This window comes from Fistularia commersonii, chromosome 15 (assembly GCF_037954325.1).
Source record: "Fistularia commersonii isolate RoL2024-O1a breed Wild chromosome 15, RoL_Fcom_v1.0, whole genome shotgun sequence".
NCBI classification, from domain to species: Eukaryota; Metazoa; Chordata; class Actinopteri; order Syngnathiformes; family Fistulariidae; genus Fistularia; species Fistularia commersonii.
The window spans coordinates 14,358,812-14,378,202 of NC_141298.1; the positions used below are offsets into that span (position 1 = coordinate 14,358,812).

The 19,391-nt window shown below is 42.6% G+C and overlaps 1 protein-coding gene across 29 annotated transcripts in view; it reads left to right on the forward strand.

The window, feature by feature from the left end:
- The window catches only part of dlg2 (discs, large homolog 2 (Drosophila)), a 194,387-nt gene that overhangs the window by 74,806 nt on the left and 100,190 nt on the right, over nt 1-19,391 (forward strand). For 26 of the 29 annotated variants that reach the window (XM_086160682.1, XM_086160681.1, XM_086160687.1 and 23 more), the window contains 2 exons: nt 14,888-14,971; nt 16,577-16,741. In XM_086160682.1, the coding sequence (XP_086016808.1) occupies nt 14,888-14,971; nt 16,577-16,741 (249 nt within the window). The remainder of the gene's footprint in view (nt 1-14,887; nt 14,972-16,576; nt 16,742-19,391) is intronic. The other 3 variants (XM_086160690.1, XM_086160692.1, XM_086160708.1) reach the window with 1 other exon arrangement.

Genomic DNA, 19,391 nt, shown 5'->3' on the forward strand with positions numbered 1-19,391 from the left:
AACTGCCTGACTTTTCTTTAACATGTACTGCTTTTCTTGAAAAGTCTGTCTTAAAAATGGCTTTAGCAATAAATCGGCAACCACATCAATTTCTTCTCTTCCTTCAGCCACCGTGGGTTAACAAATTAGCTATTTTTTAAACACAACTATATTTGTGTTTGTGCAGCTCGCTAGAGACGTAGCCTGCTAGCTCTGGCTAGTACACTCTGACTGTCCAATCAGAGGGCGTGTGACACGCTGACGTTACCGCACCCTTCTAGAAGGCCTTGGTGTCGCAAATCAAAATCTGATTGGTTGAAGCAACAGCCTTCATCAACACTTATTTTTTGCTAAAGCGCCCGTGAATCTGATTTTGCAGGCCTCCTGGCAGATTTCTTTGGCTTTGACTTCTGCCTGGCAACAACTATTGGCTGAAATATGATTGGTTAAATGCTTTATATAAAAATATATGTCTGGAAGCAGCACAGCCAAGGAAGAAGCTATGAAAGGAAGCAGACAGACCATTTGGAAGTATTTAATAAGTATTCATGAACAAACTATAATGAAAATCAGTCTGTGATTCAGATATTTTCTAGGCCAGCAAAGAAGGCCTTGCAGGTCCTGACGGTCCACCACTGGTAGACAGAAGATAATATGTAAAAAGATCATTATCGTTAGTCGTTGGCTGACCTTGAATAGTTGCAGAAATGCGAGAGGTGGCTCTGTGGGCGGCTCCTTCCTCTGCCAGGAGGATTTAGGGCGCCGCAGCAGTGTGACCTGCGAATATAGCTATATAGCGAATATAGCCTGCTTTTGTCATTTTCACCTGCTTCTGAACGCGTAAATCAGCACTTTATCATGGGCACAGTGCCAAACAGAGATCTGTGTGATGTATGCTTGTATGTGTGCATGAGTGTGTGTGTGTGTGTGTATGTATGTGTGTAGTTCAGCCTCCACACGGGGATTAGAAAAGTTTTTAATTAACATGCTTAAGGGAAGATTTGATTTATTGTGGAGGCTGCAGTTTTCAGGTGCGATTCTAGGTAACCTTGAGATCTATCCCACCCTTTTTCAATTCATTTGAGTGAAAACTATGAATAAATACGACTATTTTGGCAACGTCCTATAAGCAAAGTCTTGTAGGCGATAAATTGCTCGTGACATTTCCTTTAAGGAGGCTGCATTCAGAAAAGGGGCATCAGATAGAAGACTGTTCTCTGCTTTACTTTGTGGGATATTGTTGGATTTGTCAGTGCTGACGGTAACGGTCATTTTGAAATGTTTGAGAATAAATTTTGCCGCTTGCATTTTAAATTTCAACAAACGGCAACAGACCCAGCGCATCTCAGCTGCTGCAAACTCAGTCCCGAGCAGAATGTGACAAATTAGATGCAACTTTTCCGAGCTCAGGACAAATGATACGACCAAGCGATCCATTAGTGTGATGAGAGTTAGACGAAGAGGAGGATGGTGAGGAGAGCGAGAAGGGAGAGAGAAGAGAGACAATGATCATCGGTGACAGAAATGAGTGTATGGTAGAGGACAAAGTGTGTGTGTGTGTGTGTTTCTGAGCATGAGCAAAAAATCCCGTATGCAAAGCCTCGCTCTCCTGAAGCGTGAAGCCTCTTCCTAGCTTCCCAGTTTGGTCGCACCGTAGCTCATCTCCGCCCGTTTTTTCCGCCTTGGAGCTCAGAGCTGCAGCAGCGCGCTCACCAGCGGCTTCCTCGCAGGAATGTCTCCCATAGTGAAAAGCCCGGAGTGCACCCCGGTGCTGTGCCACTGCAAAGTTGCCTGCACCAACAACACTTTGTCACTGATGTTCGGATGCAAGGTAGGTCGCTGCTCTGCCGCTCTTACGGGCTCTTATTTTGGGATACTTCTCTTGTTGCGTGATTTTTCCCTAGCATGTGGATTATTCTCTTGCACTTAAAATAGTGAGACAAGTGAGAACCAACAGTTTAGCCTCACCATCTGCCATCCTTGAAGCTGTGTGAATGCTTAGTGGGGCTTAATGAGGGCATATTTCAAGCTACTGTAATATTTCTGCATCCCTGTACTGTCACCCTTCATTTATCAAAGTGTCAGGTCAGAAATTCCTCTCCTTCCCCTTAATCGGCTCAAACGCGGGTCAAACTCTCGTCCGCTTTTTTTTTTTTTTGTTGACCATTTTAATGTTAAAGGCTAGGATTTGCCTCGTACAAGTTCAATCTCACGTCTGAAGTGTGACTCCCCGTGTTGGGTTCGGAAACTATTTCAAAAGACTCCAGACATGTATTTGTTTCACGGGAGTCAGTTTAGATCCCAGTCTGCCCGGTCAGCGGCACAGATCTCCCGCGGAATCGCCCTCCATCCGCCTCGGTGTGTTCGCTGAGATGAGTGGAAACCGCTGCTGATGCTGTGACGCTCCCTGCATGTGCTCCACGGCGTTCTGAGGACGGCGGCAGACGCTCTATTATGACAGTGGAAGTGCTGACGATGACTTTTGTGGCGAGTTAACACTGATGTAATGCGACTTAACCTCAGGAGGCTCCGATGACAGATATTCACCAATAATACATATATATATATATATATATATATATATATATATATATATATATATTTATATATATATAAATAATGCTCTGTCAGATTTCCTGGGAAACTGAATACATTTAATGAGCTGCTGCATGATTTCTTTTTTTTCTTGTCCTTGCTGGCTGGAAGTGTCTCCCTGATCTCTTGGCTTCTGCTGCAGAGGAGAACTTCATGTCCCTTTTTTTTTTTTTTTTTTTTGAGAACCTAATTATCAGAAGAAGGAGTTGTAACCGCTGTGTTGTTTTTTTTTTTTTATGATCTTTACTGCATCACTCAGTAATTCCCCTCTCATCCCATCGGTACGTTGATGTTAACATTCCTGTGCCGGTGACTGAAATCAAAATATCAGTGAATCAAAGACAAAAATATTGCAATATTTTCTTAAAATATTTTGGAGGTCATTGGCAAAAAAGGAAAGTGCCTCTTCCTTAACTGTAAGGCTAGAGCTTGCCACGGGATTGAAATCAAAAGTATCCCCATGCTGCTGGCAATATAAAAGCAAGGCGATCTACTAACAGCAAAGATCACTGTAGATCTGCAAAATGCAAAAATAAAAATGCATATTAATATTTCTGAAATGCGTGTAGTCATTGCAAAATTACTTGACCAACTGCTATCAACATATGTTGCAAATTATTAAAGCATTTGCATATGTCTGACTAACACCGCCTGCTTTTCGTCAGTGACAGAGCAGCTGTAACATTTGCACCACATACGTTTTTTGTAATTTTTTTGTCTGATATGTAAGTTTATTTCTTCTGAACGACGGAAGATCGGATTCATAGATTAACTAAGTATCTTCACTCTCAGATATTGGCCAGGGAAAAGCCATCGGCCTCTTTGCGTTTGTCTATCTTTTTTTAGAACAAGGCACTATGCAGATCAGCGTACTCGCCTTTGTGTGTGTGTGTGTGTTTGTGTGTGTGTGTGTGTGCGGCAGATGAGAGTGTAGATTGCATGGATATTGGCTAATGCGGGATCGTATGGTGTAATCCCTGAAAATAAAACAAGATTTAGACAGCAATTCCATGGGCACTGAATACTTTGGAGCAAGGAAATATGACATAACAGAAGCATGGCAGTGAAGCCGGAAGAAAAAAAAAAAAAAAAAAAAAAAACAAACAGGCCCAAAAAGTACATGACAGCAAAAATGTGCATGTTTGACTGTGAAAGCAAGAAAAGCAGAGGGCGGGTGCTCGTACTTTTCTCCACAGCTCAGCTCTGCGTCCCGCTGTCTGTAGGAATTAGGCCCGAGTACGGGGGGAAGAGAGTCTAACTGTAGGTATATAAAGCTTCGGAAAGAGGTCAGTGCACACAACCGCTAGGAGATTCCAAGCTAAATCCGCGCGCAGGCCGTGGAATGGCCGTGGGCCATGCCACCCCGCATTTCCATCTCGTGTCAGCGCTGCTGGTCGGGGCCGTAGTAAACCAGAGGAGGGATTCTCTGAGTGCAGCATGAACGCCGTGCACGTGAGCGCTCCCGCTTTGCACGCAGCTCTGCGCGCGCTGCAAAGCATATTCCAAACAGTGACGCGGAGTGTGCCGCTGTTTTGGGAAAAACAAAAGGGATTAATGTTTTTCACCAGCGTGTTTAAAAATAGTTCTGAAAAACAAGATCAGACGTCACTGAATGCAAATGAAGTGTCTGTTTCTCTTTCGTGGACGAAACACGGAAAACTCTTGATCGATTAATTTTCCCGGAGCTGCGTCTGCAGATGTTCCTAACACATCACAGCAGTTTGGACCAACTTTGAGAAATAATGTATAAATATCAACCCCAACAGAGTGCAACTAAATGTTATTTGCAAACATTGTTGGGCTGTTTTAAATGGGTAGAATAAAACCTTTCAAATATTTCAATAATAATAATAATACACTTTATATAAGGCGCCTTACACTCAAGGACACTGGATAGACATATGCATATACACAATATATAGATTTAAAGTGTGAAAACAATAAAAGTGGTAAAAGTAAAAGTATATACAGTATATAAATAAATAATTATGTATGTTTTCCATCTATTTTATTTTTATATTACTTCTAAATAATTTAATAATAATAATAATAATTAATAATAGTAATTTTGATACTTCAAATTAAAGAAAATAATCAACATGCATCATGCACTTTCTGTTTGAAAATCCAAAATGGAAGGATTTTATATGATTCAATAAGTCATTGCAAACCTTTGGATGTCAAATATATAATATATAATATATTATTAATAATATATTATATCATATCTTTATTTTCCTTTCCTTTTCTGTGGATATAATAGAGCAGAAGTGGCATCTGTTTTTCACTGCTGTCAGGGACGTCTTTCAGATACGCCGTGCACCAGCATCTTCTGTCCGATCTCATGTGAAACCTGCTGACGTTCCACGTTTTGGCTTCCCTGAGCGTTTGGTTAATGTGACATGGATATTCTTCACTGTCCGTCAAAAGAGCAGCCATTTCCTCGGGGAGGGGAGGCAGAAAATAAAATAGAAACAACAGTGGAATGATGATTTCAGAAATAAAACGCACCGTATCGGCACAGTATAGCATCGAGTTAGTCCGTCCTGTCAAAACATACTTGACCTTTGACCTCTGTCCTGGTTTTGTAGAAATCAGGTGATCAAGACAGCGAGCTGGCATTTGCAGTCGACCACAAAAGCAGCAAAAGCGGTGTCATAATTGACGGGAAGGGAAGTGTCTCTCACTCTGGGCTCTTTTGTAATTAAACCTTTCCAAGGGTGAAATCGATCTTCAGAACGGCTCTGATAAATATCAGTATGCCGCTCGACCCGCTTCTGCTTCATCTCGCACGTACATTTTCCGAGCCCCCGTCCAATGGTTGGAAGCCTCCTCAACCCCTCCCTCGGTTTCTCTTTCCCCGTAGCATTAGTCACTCTTTGTTAAAGTATCCATCAGCTCCGGAGCCACGCTCCAATACATTTGCATGGGAGTCATCATGCCTCGGCGCCATGCCCGAGCGTTGCTGCTGCGCACAGCAAACTGTGAAAGTAGCGCGGAAGGGGCAGCGCAATGTCAGTGACACTTGTCCGTGTGGTCATTCTGGCGTTTCGAAAAACCGACGACTTGAAAGTCAGCGCGAGAAACGGCGTGAAAGATATTTGCCGCCTTATTCTGACTGGCTTACACTACGGTTCATAAAACCGGGAGCGGTAAAGCGGTGGTTTTCTTGAGAATTTCCTGAGAATAAGTGTCGGGCTAATACATGCGATGCATCTGTTTTTTTTTTTTTTGTTTGTTTTTTTTTTTTACTGGAATGTGATTATTCCCTGTGATTTCTTTCCAGACAAGCGCAAATAAGAAAAAAACAAAGTCTTCCATTACATGCTAGAATGGTTGAGTGTTTCTGCCATTGTAGGTCACTGGGCTTCTTTCAAGCTTGAGGTCAAATGACCACAAATTGGTTCGGTAGATTTCGTCCGCAGCCCTGAAACCTCCTTGTTGCTGCAGCCTCACTACAAACCTCATTATAGACAGCCATATTATTTGTGGAATAATTACAACACACTTCAAAATGCACAGTTTCGGCTTCTCTTTTATGATGTGCATTTGACTCAAAATTCGAAGAAAGTCAGAATCTAAAAATCTAATTTGGTGTTAGAAAATGAGATGGGGGTGGTGGATGAAAATCGCCCATTATATAACAGTCATTGCTAATTCGCTCTATCATATCAAACTGAAAGCTGCACAAAGCTCACACTGATGAGGATATTTTTGCCTCTAGAGCTCCAAGACATTCAAGTCAAATAATGTGATAATATTCCATCCCCGTGTTGATGCCACCAGGGCAAACAATAAACTGGACCTCATTTACGCTAATGAGAGCATCTCCCGCGCTCACCTGAGGTACCGTCTGAGATTCTCCCGAGTCCCAACTGGAACCCTGACAGTTGGCATCTCGGCCGATGAAGCCCCGTCTGATGATGTTCGGTGCAAAATAATTGCCTGAATTCTAAAAACCCGTCATTATAATAGTGGAAAATGAAGAATGAGCATACGAAATTCAGTGGGATTGAAAGCGACCCCGCCAGCGTCACGGTACCGTGACATTCATGTCTTGTTAAGGAAATGAACGGTCAGCAAGCTCCTCACTGGAATCGGACAAATATGCCACTAAAAGATAGTCATCCAGTGTTTAGAGGAAGAATACATTAGCATTTTCAAGGTAACCATTGGTATGAATTTGGGCAGCTTGCTTATAATTGTCAGTCTACGTTGACAATATTAATTCAGATCTTTAACAAAGACACTACTCGGTGTAGTCAGACCTCTATCATATACTGTACTTCTTCTCTTTCTTCTTTTGGCTTTTCGCTTCAGGGTTTGCCAAAGTGAATCAACCTCCTCTATCTAACCCTCTTCTCTGTATCCTCCTCTCTCACACCAACTACCTTCATATTCTCTCTCACCAGGTCCATAAATCTTCTCTTTGGTCTTCCTCGAGACCTCTTGCCTGGCAGCTCCAATTCCAGCATCCGTCTACCAATATATTCACTATCCCTCTTCTGTACATGACCGAACCATCTCAGTCTGACTTCTCTGACCTTCTCTCCAAAACATCTAACATGTGCCGTTCCTCTCATAGACTCATTTCTGATCCTATCCATCCTGGTCACTCCCAAAGAGAACCTTAGCATCTTCATCTCTGCAACCTCTAGTTCTGCCTCCTGTCTTTTTGTCTTTTTTAACTGTTTCTAGGCCATACAGCATCGCTGGTCTCACCACTGTCTTGTACACCTTTCTTTTCATTGTGGCTGACAGTCTTCTATCACATGGTACCCCTGACACTTTTCTCCACCCATTCCAACCTTCCTAAACTGAGTGTCCTCACCTCTTTTCCACACTCTCCGTTGCTCTGGACTGTTGACCTCAAGTACATGAAATCCTCCAGCTTCTTGATGTCCACTCCCTGTAGCCTCACCGTTCCACCTTAGTTTCTAAGGTGTGTCTCATTCACACACATATACTCTGTCTTGCTCTAACTCTAACTTTCATTCCTCTGCTTTCCAGAGCATACCTCCTACCTTTTCCTCTACCTGTTTTCTGCTCTCACTTCAGATCACAATGTCATCTGCAAACATCATGGTCCATGTAGATTCCTGTCTAACCTCTTCTGTCAGCCTGTCCATCACCATTGCAAACAAGAAGGGGCTCAGAGCTGATCCCTGATGGAGTCCTACCTCCACCTTGAACTTCTCTGTTACCCCCACAGCACACCGCACCACTATCTCATAGCTAGCATACATGTCCTGCACCAGTCTAACACACTTCTTTGACATTCCAGATTTCCTCATACTGTACCAAAGTTCCTCTAGGCACCTGGTCATATGCTTTTTCTAGGTCCACAAAAACACAATGCAGCTCCCTCTGGCCTTCTCTGTACTCCTCTATTAGCATTCTTAAAGCAAATACTGCATCTGTAGTACTCTTTCTAGGCATGGAGCCATACTGCTGTTCACAAATGCTGATTTCTGCTCTCAGTCCAGTTTCCACTTCTCTTTCCCATAACTTCATTGTATGGCTCATCAACATAAATTTATGTTGACAAATCCAAGATGTTTCGGTGGTCTTCATCTACCTTCATGTGGCCTTTCAGTGAGCAACCGCTGGATTCACATCACCAAGACATGAATCAGCAGACCAATACCAAAGAGACTGGAAATTGATGGGGCCGCTGTGGCTCACTTGGTTGAGCAGCCGCCCCTTCTGTCAGGAGGTTGACAGTTTGATTCCCGACTCCTCCTGTCCACATGCCGGAGTGTCCTTTGGCAAGACGCTTAACCTCAAGTTGCTCCCGTTGCTTTGGTTAGCGTCTTGCATAGCGGAGTTGCCACCATTGGTGTGTGGACATTGGACCACTTACAGTTTAGATTTTAATAGCAAGTGCATACAACTATGATTAACATCTCTACGCCTTTGCAACAATTCGCCGGACCTGAACCGTTTGTAGTCAAGGCGAACACCAAAGGTGAGGATCAAAAATGTTTTTTGAAAGCCCAGCCAGAAGGTTGTCTTGTCAACTGGCTTGGCAGCATGAGCAATGGCTTTTTAGCTTTTCATTTGACAAGCTAAATATATGTCAGGCCTTACTTTCCACGATGAGGTATGCATATCCAGAGGAGGCTATAAATTAAAAAAAAAGAGTGTCTGACGCTGAACGGTGTCTTTCTAAGAAGTGTTGATGTATGGTCTTATATGCAAGTCTGAAGGTCATCAGTCATACGTCACGACCAGCATCACGCTCTACAGCAGTTGTTATGGAAAGATGTCATCATACCACGGCCACTGGCTGACTTTTTAACTTATGACTACACTTTGAGGAGACTCCTGAACTGACATTTCCATAAAATGACTTTAGTATACCTCCCTCCGTGACTCCTTGTGTGGTTTGAAGCAGCCGACTGTTCATCATTGTACATGTACAGTAAAGTACCGCCGATGTAAAAGGCGGTTTATCATAAAACAGCCAGGTCGGTCTGAGGCTCTTGAAGCCGTGACGTCCGCAAAAATTAATTTTCTCCTCGTGGAAAATATGTGTACATATCCTCACTGGCAGTTGTTGCTAGGTTACAGGTATAAAAGGTAAATGAACAGAGAGATCCTCTTATTAATCCAGCCATAGTGCAGCAGCAGGGGACAATGCTTCTCATTAGAATGCAAATGGCTGAATCAAGGCACAATGCACGGACTAAGCCAGTCCTGCTAACTATTATATGTATGGGAACAGTATTCCGGGGTTCCCTGCTGTCTCAAATGAGATGTGAGCTCGTATGAATCCAATTCCTGCAACTGAGACTTGTGCTAAAGGACCGGCTTTTCCGCAATGGTATGATTTCACTTATTATGTTGAGATCATTTTCCTCCCTCACATTTAGTTTTGCTGAGATAAGTCAAACAGCAGTTGTAGTTGTGGACACCTTCCTCCTCCTCCTCCTCCTCCTCCTCCTCCCTGCAGCAACACCCGGATGGAACCATCTGTGTGTTGGAGCTGCCGATGCAGCCGTAAAGCAGACAGACGTTGCCTGTGGCCTGCTGATGTCCTCGTCTTTAAAAGACTCCCTCTGATGCACTGTGTGTGTGTTTCATTTGGCGCAGCTTTTATTTATTTGTATATTTTGCATTTGTTAATTCTAGAATAAGCGTTTCATTCCCGAGCTGATCGCAAAGTAAAGTGTTTGTATTGAGTCGATGCACGACACTGTAAAGTTGTCACTTTGGCTGCATCCTGCCGAAATATCATTTTAAGATATATAAAAATAAATGGGATTTATAAAATGCGAAACTGCATACTATAATCTCGTTCTTCATTTAACCCCAAAATATGAAAACATGCTGTGTTAATACAGTAAACTGCAAATTATGGTGAAATAATGTCATTTAAAAGTTGGTTTATTGCAACATGTTGCAAAATTGCATCTATTGCAACAACATTTAAATGATCAGGAAGTAATATCTCCGCGTAGGGCCGACGTAAGGCTGGTTTTTGCTCGGTCAGCTGTTCCCCTCAAATTGACATTCAGTCTGTGAAAGCCAAATGCGACAGACATGGATTTATTGATAACAGTAAAGGTGGTCTCATCTTCTCCGCCACATCCACTGCACCCTGCATCAACAGGCCGAGTCACCTTGCAGCTCTATTTCTACCGACTTGATGAATCCTGTCAGGAGGCGGCGGTTACGAGGAGCATTGTAAAAACTTACGCAATATCTTGAATTAAACATGAACCTGTAGCCCATTAGCTTCCGAGCCTGAAGGAGTCTGTGCGCCGCCCAAAACCGAATTACCATTCATCACTTGTGATAATTGAAAAACACTGAAACTCCTTTGGAATTAGTTTGGCTTTTAATCCTGGACGGCCAAAATCGTCTCCCTTCTTTTTAATTCATCCCCCGTGAGGGGAGCGGACCTCATGTGATCTGTATACAGACATCATTTTGGGCACCGGAGGAGGGTATTGACAAACACGTACAGGACAAATACGGCAAAAATGAGGGAAATTGATCCGATGTCGCCCAATCCCCCCCCCATAACGTACCCGCGTCGTAACTGCTTCAAATTCCCTCGGATCATTTTAGCAATTATGAAAATATAAAAGGACCATATTTGCTTTCTCTTCTCTTCAGTGGTGCTTTCTCCCAGATTAAACCATTAACTATATTTTGAGTGCGGAATATTAAATGGCCAGCGTCCCAAGAATGAGTCCGAAGGGTTGAATATTATTGAACGGACAAGGACCCGGGAATTCCAATGAGTCCGTGGAGTGAAAAATAGAGAAACTGCAGCGGAAGCAATGTTAGCTCACACCGCACTTGTGCCGCACTTTCCTAATGAGCACTTTTGTCAGGCTCCCTGATCAATTCTTTGCTCATCTGTTTGCGTCTTGAGAGAAAAAGAAACCAAGCCTATTCAATCTTGTATTGATATAATTTGTTACGGAGAGTTTGCCTCTCCTGTAAGGCCGGCTGATTTTTTTTTTTAAATGAGCAATAAACCCGCTGCAGCCGCTGAACGAGGAAACTCTTCTTTCTGCTTCTTTTTTTCCGTGTGCACCTACTTGTCTTTTAAAAAGGTACGCATCTTTAATTCAAACCGTTTACCGGGAGTTACATCATCACTTCTCATCTCCGGGATTATACAAGAGAGAAAAAAAAATTAAGACAAGGCTAAATCAGAGCCCTGCTTCTATTTATAGTCTCTTTGGTTGGTTCTGTGTCAGCGGCCAAGAGCTGCGTCCTCCTGATATTAGCATGCATCTCTTTACATTGCTGCTTCTGGGCATCATCACAAACCCGATCACTGGAGCGTTGCAATTGGATTGTATCGCCGCGATGCAGACGCACTCTCTGCAGAAAAAGGTGCATCTCCGAGTCCTCGCAGTCTTCTTGTTGTTCTTCTTCTTCCTCCACCGTTGTGTTGACTCGATCTCCCGATTCCAAATGCAGACGTCGCTATCTTGGGCCTGTGTTTGGGTGAATGAATGAGTAAAATGATAAACTCCTACCATTTCATTTCAATATTTGAAAATGAAATTATGAAAACTCAAGACTTGTGGTTTAGTTTTTAATCGCATTTCCCCAACATCAGTCTCAGGTGAGACTTTTTAATGAATGAATGAATTTATTTATTCATCCTTAATTTGTTCTCCACAAGACCAAAGTCCAAATGCATTGTCCGATGAATATTTCTGAATTTCCTGACACACCAATTGCAGATTTTATGATATATTTTAGCATTTGAGTCTCCTCTTGCCAGGGTCAACCGTGTTTGTCCAGATGTCTACGAAGTTCAGAAACAGGCCCTTAAACTAGCTAGGGCTCTTTCTGATTGAATTTAAACCTTTTAATAGTCGTTCAGGATAGTATTTGGATAGTGATGGACATGTTGCCTGTGCTCATAATCTCAATCGTTTTAAATGACCTGCCGAGATGTTCTTGAAGTATTTGCCGATTTTGAGTCGGAGAAAATCCTATTTACAATACATTCTTAGTGGGCAAAAGAAAATAATTATTAGAATTTTATTTGAGCCCCCTAATCTGGCACCAAAACCTTGAATGCCACCTGAACCGGCTGCTTGTTTGCACTACTTCCTCGTACATTGAAGAATAGCGCCAATCGTCTTACACTCAATTTACTCATAATTGGTTTTGCAGCATTTTTTCGGCCAATTTTCCTGTGAAACTGCTCTCTGTTTTGTAGCTTTTTGCAATTTTTCTTTTTCTTCCCCACGGTTAAAAAGATTCACGTCCGTAATCATTTCCCTTTCCCGAGTCACCGAGCCTCTGAAAGCGTGACGCTGTTTAAGAATGTACTGTATGCTCAATGGCTCATGCAGACTTTAGGATAAAAAGCCTTCACTGGTTTAAAGTTTCATATTCAGAGTACAAAAGCTAAATGACTCGATGGTGATCGAGGATGGTGATCGAAGATGGACACGTCGGCACAGCCGCTACACATCAGGGGCGAGGAGTCGGTTGACAACAACAGCGAACCCGCACTTTACACGGGAGTTACCATCCAAGACCCCCATGCGAAAAGTGAATTTCCGCGAAGTGTTATTTCCAGATATATTAACCCGCAACGAACCTCACTCGACCCTTTACGGACCTCCCTGCGCGTACGCCTTTACTGGGGTTTTTTCATCAGTACCTCGCTATAGGCAGTTGCTGACTCTGCTTTTTTTTTTCTGGTTACAAATGGTTTTATAAACTGCCACGGCCTCGTCGATCAAGATACAAAAGTGGACCGGCCCAACTGTATCGTCGTCCCGATCTTGCCACATATTTTTCACAGCTTTTGCGGAGTTTGTCATAGCTGCAAGTCCTTCGAGCGTGAGACCGCTCTTGTTGCTTCTCTTCCTCGCCGGCAGACTTCATCATGTCGGTGAGGTCCTCGTCCGTCGATAGATCCAAATGGCGGTCTATTAAGCCACCGATGTCGTCAGGAGTCCTGTCGGAGGAGTCATCTCCTCCAAGAATGCGTGCCAGCAAAGGAGACCTTGTATTTTATTTATTCTATAAAATGAATTTAAATTTGATTTTACTATATTTTTTACTGTTTTTTTTTTCCTTCTTAGGCTAGAATATGGCTATTTATCACGAAAAAAAAATCAAATACTGCAAAAAAAAAAACACTAAAGAACAATAAATCGTGAGAACTGAATTACAGAAAAAGTAATCCCATTACATTACATTCCAGTCATTTGGCAGACACTTCCATCCAAAGCGACTTTCAAAAAGTGCAATTCAGTCACCGAAGATCCGAAGTACCAGTAGTTGGAAGTCAGAAGTGACCACTCAACCAAATAGCCATCTCAGAACCATATATAAACATAAATTCAGTTCTTGTTTTTTTTTTTTTTTTTCTACTACTACTGTACTACTTTCCCCAAAGCAGTACGACAGCAAAGTAGCGAGGGTCCACTGTATAGATTCCTGGGTGCTGCGATTGTGTTGGATCTCCAGTCCAGTCTGTTGTCAGAGTCTGTGTACAAGAAAGGTATGAGTGGACTGTACTTCCTCAGGAAACTCAGATCATTTAATTTATACAGCAAGATGCCTGAGATCTTCTATCAGTCTGTTGTCTCCAGTGTCATCTTTTTTTGAAGCTGTGTGTGTGCAACATTTTAATCCAGGGGTGGGCAAACTAAGGCCCGCGGGCCACATCTGGCCCGTTGGTCTTTTTAATGCGGCCCGCCAAAGATTGCCACAGAATTCATACTTGATGTGAATGATTAATGAATGTGGGAGCTCAAACAGGAGATTATTTTATGTTTGGAGCTACTTGAGAACACTTGAGAATTTTCCTGAGCTGAACGACACACATTGGATTTGCGATTTAGCTTTTAGTGTGGACATACACATGAATGAGCTGGACTTGGAGCTACTAGGGAAAAAGTGGTTTGTGCATGAAATCTTTGTACTTAAGACCGTAAAACACTTGATAGCCTTAACCTTCTTATTCTCCCTCCTTCCTACTATTATCTGTTATTGTTATGTTTTTGCTTGAAACTCTGGCACAACAATTTCCTTCGGGATAAATAAAGTTGTTCTTATCTTATCTTAAAATGCAAGAAAACATTTGAGCCTTCAAAACCAAGCTGGTTTTCTTGTCAAGGCAAATTTCAGATGAGTCTGATATGTACAGTTAACAAATGCGTTATTTTTTATATGTATCATATCTTGTGCTGAACCGGCCCGTCAGTCAAAAAGTTTGCTCACCTCTGGTCTAATCAGTTACTGCGCGACTTCACATTGCCGCTTTGCTCATTATTTTTTCCTGTATATTGGTAAATGACAGCCTTTTTTTTTTTTTAAGGCGTTACTTTTACATTTCAGATTTGATTTATTTTATTTACTTATTTTATGTGTATTTTTAGCTTGTCTTGTCCTTGTATGTCTTGCTGCTGTTGCAATACAATTTCCCAATCATGGGATCATTAAACTACATCAACTCACTAAAGCAAACCCGCTGTCTAAACAGGAAGGGACCTAAATGTGCAGCCTATTGAAGAAGTGTTTAGAACAGGGGCACCGCAGGATAATTGATTTAGACTCAGTGTTTCACTCGGCCGTGGGGTGTAATAACTGTTGCGTTTGCCCATCTGTGACCGCTGCTGTGTTGCGTGTAAAGGGGCTCAGAGCCACATCTGTCCCGTGTCAAACAGCCAAAGTATTTACCAGCAGCTGCGAACAAGCTACCTCACCTGCCGCTTCTGCGCTGCCGTGCCGCACGAATGTTGTGAACCGAGTCGGGCTCGATTGTCGGGACTCTTTGACTGTTTGTGGTCACGCACGGTCCTGTTGGTCTCTCCAGAACAGGCCGCCGGCAGTGCAAGGGTCACCCCAGAACGGCCAGCCCCCACCCTGCATGACCCCTGCCTTGATGAGCGCTCCCTGGGTGAGAGACGGGATGAGGGGGTCATTCATTTCCCAACCATCCCAAAGTTACCCTCTCCGACATTCCTCCATGTCATTGCGTTTGTGTTGCCCCAACAAATGTCACATTTCAGTCGACACTCACCCCCTCACTCGGCAGGAACGTCTGCGGAGAAATCCATCACGTAGTGGATGTTTTATCGGGAATATAACACCGTCTGCAGGTCACAACACTCCAGAGAGACATTTTCGACCCATGCCATCACTTACCGCCGTGATTATTCAACTCCTCATGAGCTTTTTGTCATTTGGAGAATCATTGAGGAGCTTTTCATGCCCCCATGGTTTGGACATCATTTTGTTAAAATTGCAATTTCAAGATATTTTCCCCTTTCCATTGATGGGTTTCATGAAAAGCTTGGAATAATTTGTATTAATAAAAGATGAAACTAAGCGCGCCCACCCTCCCAATATCTAAACTCAGGTGGCTCGGAAGAAAAAAGAGGGTTCAGTTTCTGACCCTGGACATTTCCCAGCCTTTTCTAAACAATGGAAAGAGCCAGCAAATCATCACATGGCATTGCTTGTATGCAAATGTAGAGATTTCAGAAAACTACAAAGTGACGGTTCAGGAACAGAGAGGTTTGGGGGAGGAAAAAAAAAAAAAAAAACGCATCAGTAAGCCTGAAAATGTCTAACAGATGGCAGGACGGCAGGGGCCGTCGGCACTGAATGGGGCTTTAGGAACAATTTCACAGATTGAATTTTATTAAAATCAAAAAGAAAAAATAAATTACTAATTTAATGTGAACATTCACTCCTTCATTTTCTCACAAACAAAATTCAGCAATCTCTTTGCTGTTATAAAATAGATGGCTGATTGCTTTAAAATCTAAGCAGATGAGAAAACGGAGAGGAAAATTAAAAATTTTAATTTGATGGGACAAGAAAAACCTCACGCTGAATACATGAAACCAGTTAGAATGATGATATTGTTGATATTTAAAAATGTTTTAGCTGATAGTCAAGTCAGTACTGCACAGAGGAGCACAAGGTAGTCCACATAAAATTTGAGTAAATTGGTAAATAAATTGAAAAACAAGCCGCAAAATACAATTCTTAACAATACAATTCTTTTTCTATTAACACTTACATGTAAGTGATAAATTAATGCGCTTTTTGTGCGTCGCTGTTGGACAACCTGATGGGGGGGAGAAAAAAAAAAAACGGTCCTGCCCAACAAGTCGAGGTCAACAAAGATCATAAATCTAAAATCACAAAAAAAAATCACAGAGGACAATAATATAGCATTTTAAGAACGCGGAAGCATCTCACTTATATGTATAAATGTCTAAAATAACAATGTGAAAACAATGCATTAAGTGCATCTTCACATGCCGGTCACATTTAGATGTCCATCATTGCGATAAAGGAAAATGTGTGTGTAAAAGTACCAATAATCCCGGATTCCCTTTCACTCGGCTGATGCCCGCTGTTTTCTTTCAATCATATTTTGCTCATATTTACTTGTTTTTCATCCATGTAAATATTGAATTCCTCCTGCTATTAATTCTATTCATAATTTTCAACCCCTTCTACTTTCTGGTCTGTCTCGCTTTACGCTCAGCATTACCACTACCAAGAGGACGACTCTCCGCCACTTGACCAAGGATTCCCGCGGCTCACCAATGAAGTGCGTGCCCCGGAGCTCGTGCACGTGTCCGAAAAGAACCTGTCGGAGATCGAGAATGTGCACGGCTACGTTTCCCACTCCCACATCTCTCCTCTCAAGGTCAGTGCTCCCCTTCCGGCGCCGTCTTATCCCGCATCCCTCCAAGGATGTGATTTTTCCCTCAAACCATGAACCTCCATCCCCGCACAGCGACGTCGATCCCCGACATGTTTTCTTAAATCCCCTCCGTCTGCGCTTTTCAGGTTTGTTAAAGAACCTTTGATAGCCTGCATGAATATTCAGTTACAATTCTAAAGTTGGCCCAACAGGAGGGGTTCCTTTCTGTTTAAATCCCGTGTCTTTGCCAGGGGATTTTTGTTGAGCTGACCGTGTTTTTTTTTTTTTTTTAAATCAACAACCATCCAGAAGGGTTCCATAGTGTTTGTTCTGTTTTTTTTGTTTTTTTTTTTTTGCAAACAACACCACCAGCAGGGGAGAGGCTTTTGTCAGGAAAACAGGGTGTGTTAGGAAAACGGGGTAGTGCATCGCACAGTTCGAGTATGTGGTTAGCAAGCTAGCGTTTTTAAGTGGAGATGAGGCAAGAGCCCGAACTAGCCACCGTGCACGCACCTACGAAGACGCCGCGATTTGTTGTGAAATCGTATCATGTTTGTTTGTTTGTCCATGGCCGACCTTCGACGGCCACAGATGGGTTTAGATACCGGCCGGACTCAGATCTCGGTTATATTTCAAAGTCAAGGGTGAACATCCCTTCCGCTGTGGTCTGATTCATACATCTAGATGGGTTTTCTTAGGATGCTGAGGATCCTGCAAGTGGGAAAAAAAACGACAAAACTCAACAGCAGTGCCTCTTTCCAGAAATCACAGCCTCCAATCCAAAATAATCTTCTGTTATCAGCAGTCTCATGCAGAATCTTTCTTGTTGACAGAAAATAGTTCCATCATGAGACCACTAACAATAAATACGCCGCTGTCTTGAATAAGTGGGCCAAGATGTCCCAAAAAAAGATGTTGCCGTTGAGTTTTTCAAAGATGATATTTTAACCCCAAACACCATTTTCTTTTGGAAGTAGTGGCTATTTTTATTCCAGATTAAAAATCCAACAGGCTTCAATGACTTGGAAGAAAAGTTGAATCCCAAACTGATCAAATTCAATCAAATTGAGCTTCAGCAAGTAGAGAAAAGAGGAGGATGAAGAGCTATACTTCTAATTTGGGCCATAATTTAGAGTGAGGAGTATCGTCCTCAATGCGGGGGAGCGGTCAGTTCATCCGCCTGACATTAAGAGGGTCCCTGGTTTGGACACGGAGCCTTTCATCGTGGGGTTTGCATGTCGGCCCCCCCGTGTCTTCATGGGTCCCCCGGTTCCTCCTATTGTTTAAAAATGACCGTGACCGGTTGTATATTTCTATATGTGGCCCTGTGATGGCTTTTCTGACATCAAGCCATCTTAAACCGCAAACTTGCCTTAAAAGTGAGCGTAAATAACACTTCTCCATATGAAAACATCGATGACTTGTAGTGTTGATAACATTATTTATCAATGGATATAAAGAAGAACCGCTGTTCTGTGAAGCTGTGAAGACTCTGCTATTTGAAGAACAGTTGATAATAACCAGGCCATTTTATTCTTCTACCCGTTCTGCCTCTACATCCAAAGCGGCTGCGTGTTTCCCGGAACTAATTTCCCCGCGACCCGACGGGGTCCCGGGCTACTTGAGATAATTCAATTAATTTTCCTGTAAAATAAGACATGCATCCTCCGCACCAGACTGAGCTGTTTGGACTCGGACTGCAGAGGGCAGTGTTGGAAATGAAGAGAAGCTCAGACGAAACAGCTGCCGGTTTCAGGCAGAATATTGAGATCTTTGTCAAAACCGCTTGTTAAAATGAACAGAGATCTATACCGGCTGAATCTATCACATTTATTTAACGACAGTCCCTTTATGGTGACTTCTAATTCCTCCAAAGATGTTCTTCTCTGTAAATCCAATCACCCCTCGCGGTCGTACCGTTTCTTTTTATCACACCGTCTCACGTGCAGTGACGATGTCCTCATTTGTCACTCGGATTCCGATGACTAATATGAGAAATCAAGTTATAGTGACAACCTGGTAATGGATATAAAAAGTAGTGCTGTGTTATTCATTTATTGGAAGAAAGGGATTTCTTCTCTCGCTCCAGGCTGCTGCCTTCAGGGGTCGCCACAGACACTCATCTGCTTCCACATCGCCGTCTCCTCCGCATTCTCTTCTCTCGCCCCGACCAACTTTATGTCCTCTTTGATTCCATCCATAAACCTCCTCGCCGGTTTTCCTCTAGACCTCCCGCCTGGCAGTTTCAGCATCGGCATCCTTCTATACAATATATTCACTATCCGTCCCGCGTACGTGACCGTCCTCACAACACGGGCCGTCCCTCCGATGGATTCGCTCCTGATCCTTTCCTGGACTTGGAAAATGGCACTGTTGCAAAAATCAGTGACGAAAATCCCACTTTGAGCAAATGACTCCCGTATTAATATAGGAAAGAAGCTCTAGTGGCTGCTGCATAAAGATATACGGTGGATTAAATAAGAGAAAAATCTGTCTTGAGAGGTGAAAACGTAAATGTTGACTAATGTAGAACACTGTAGAATTTGCTTATATCAGCTCATAAAAAGTTCTATATGTTGTAATCCATTGTTCTCATTAAATGTTTATATCCCGCTAATAAATAAACATGCGCTGATCAATCAGCCGGTTAGTG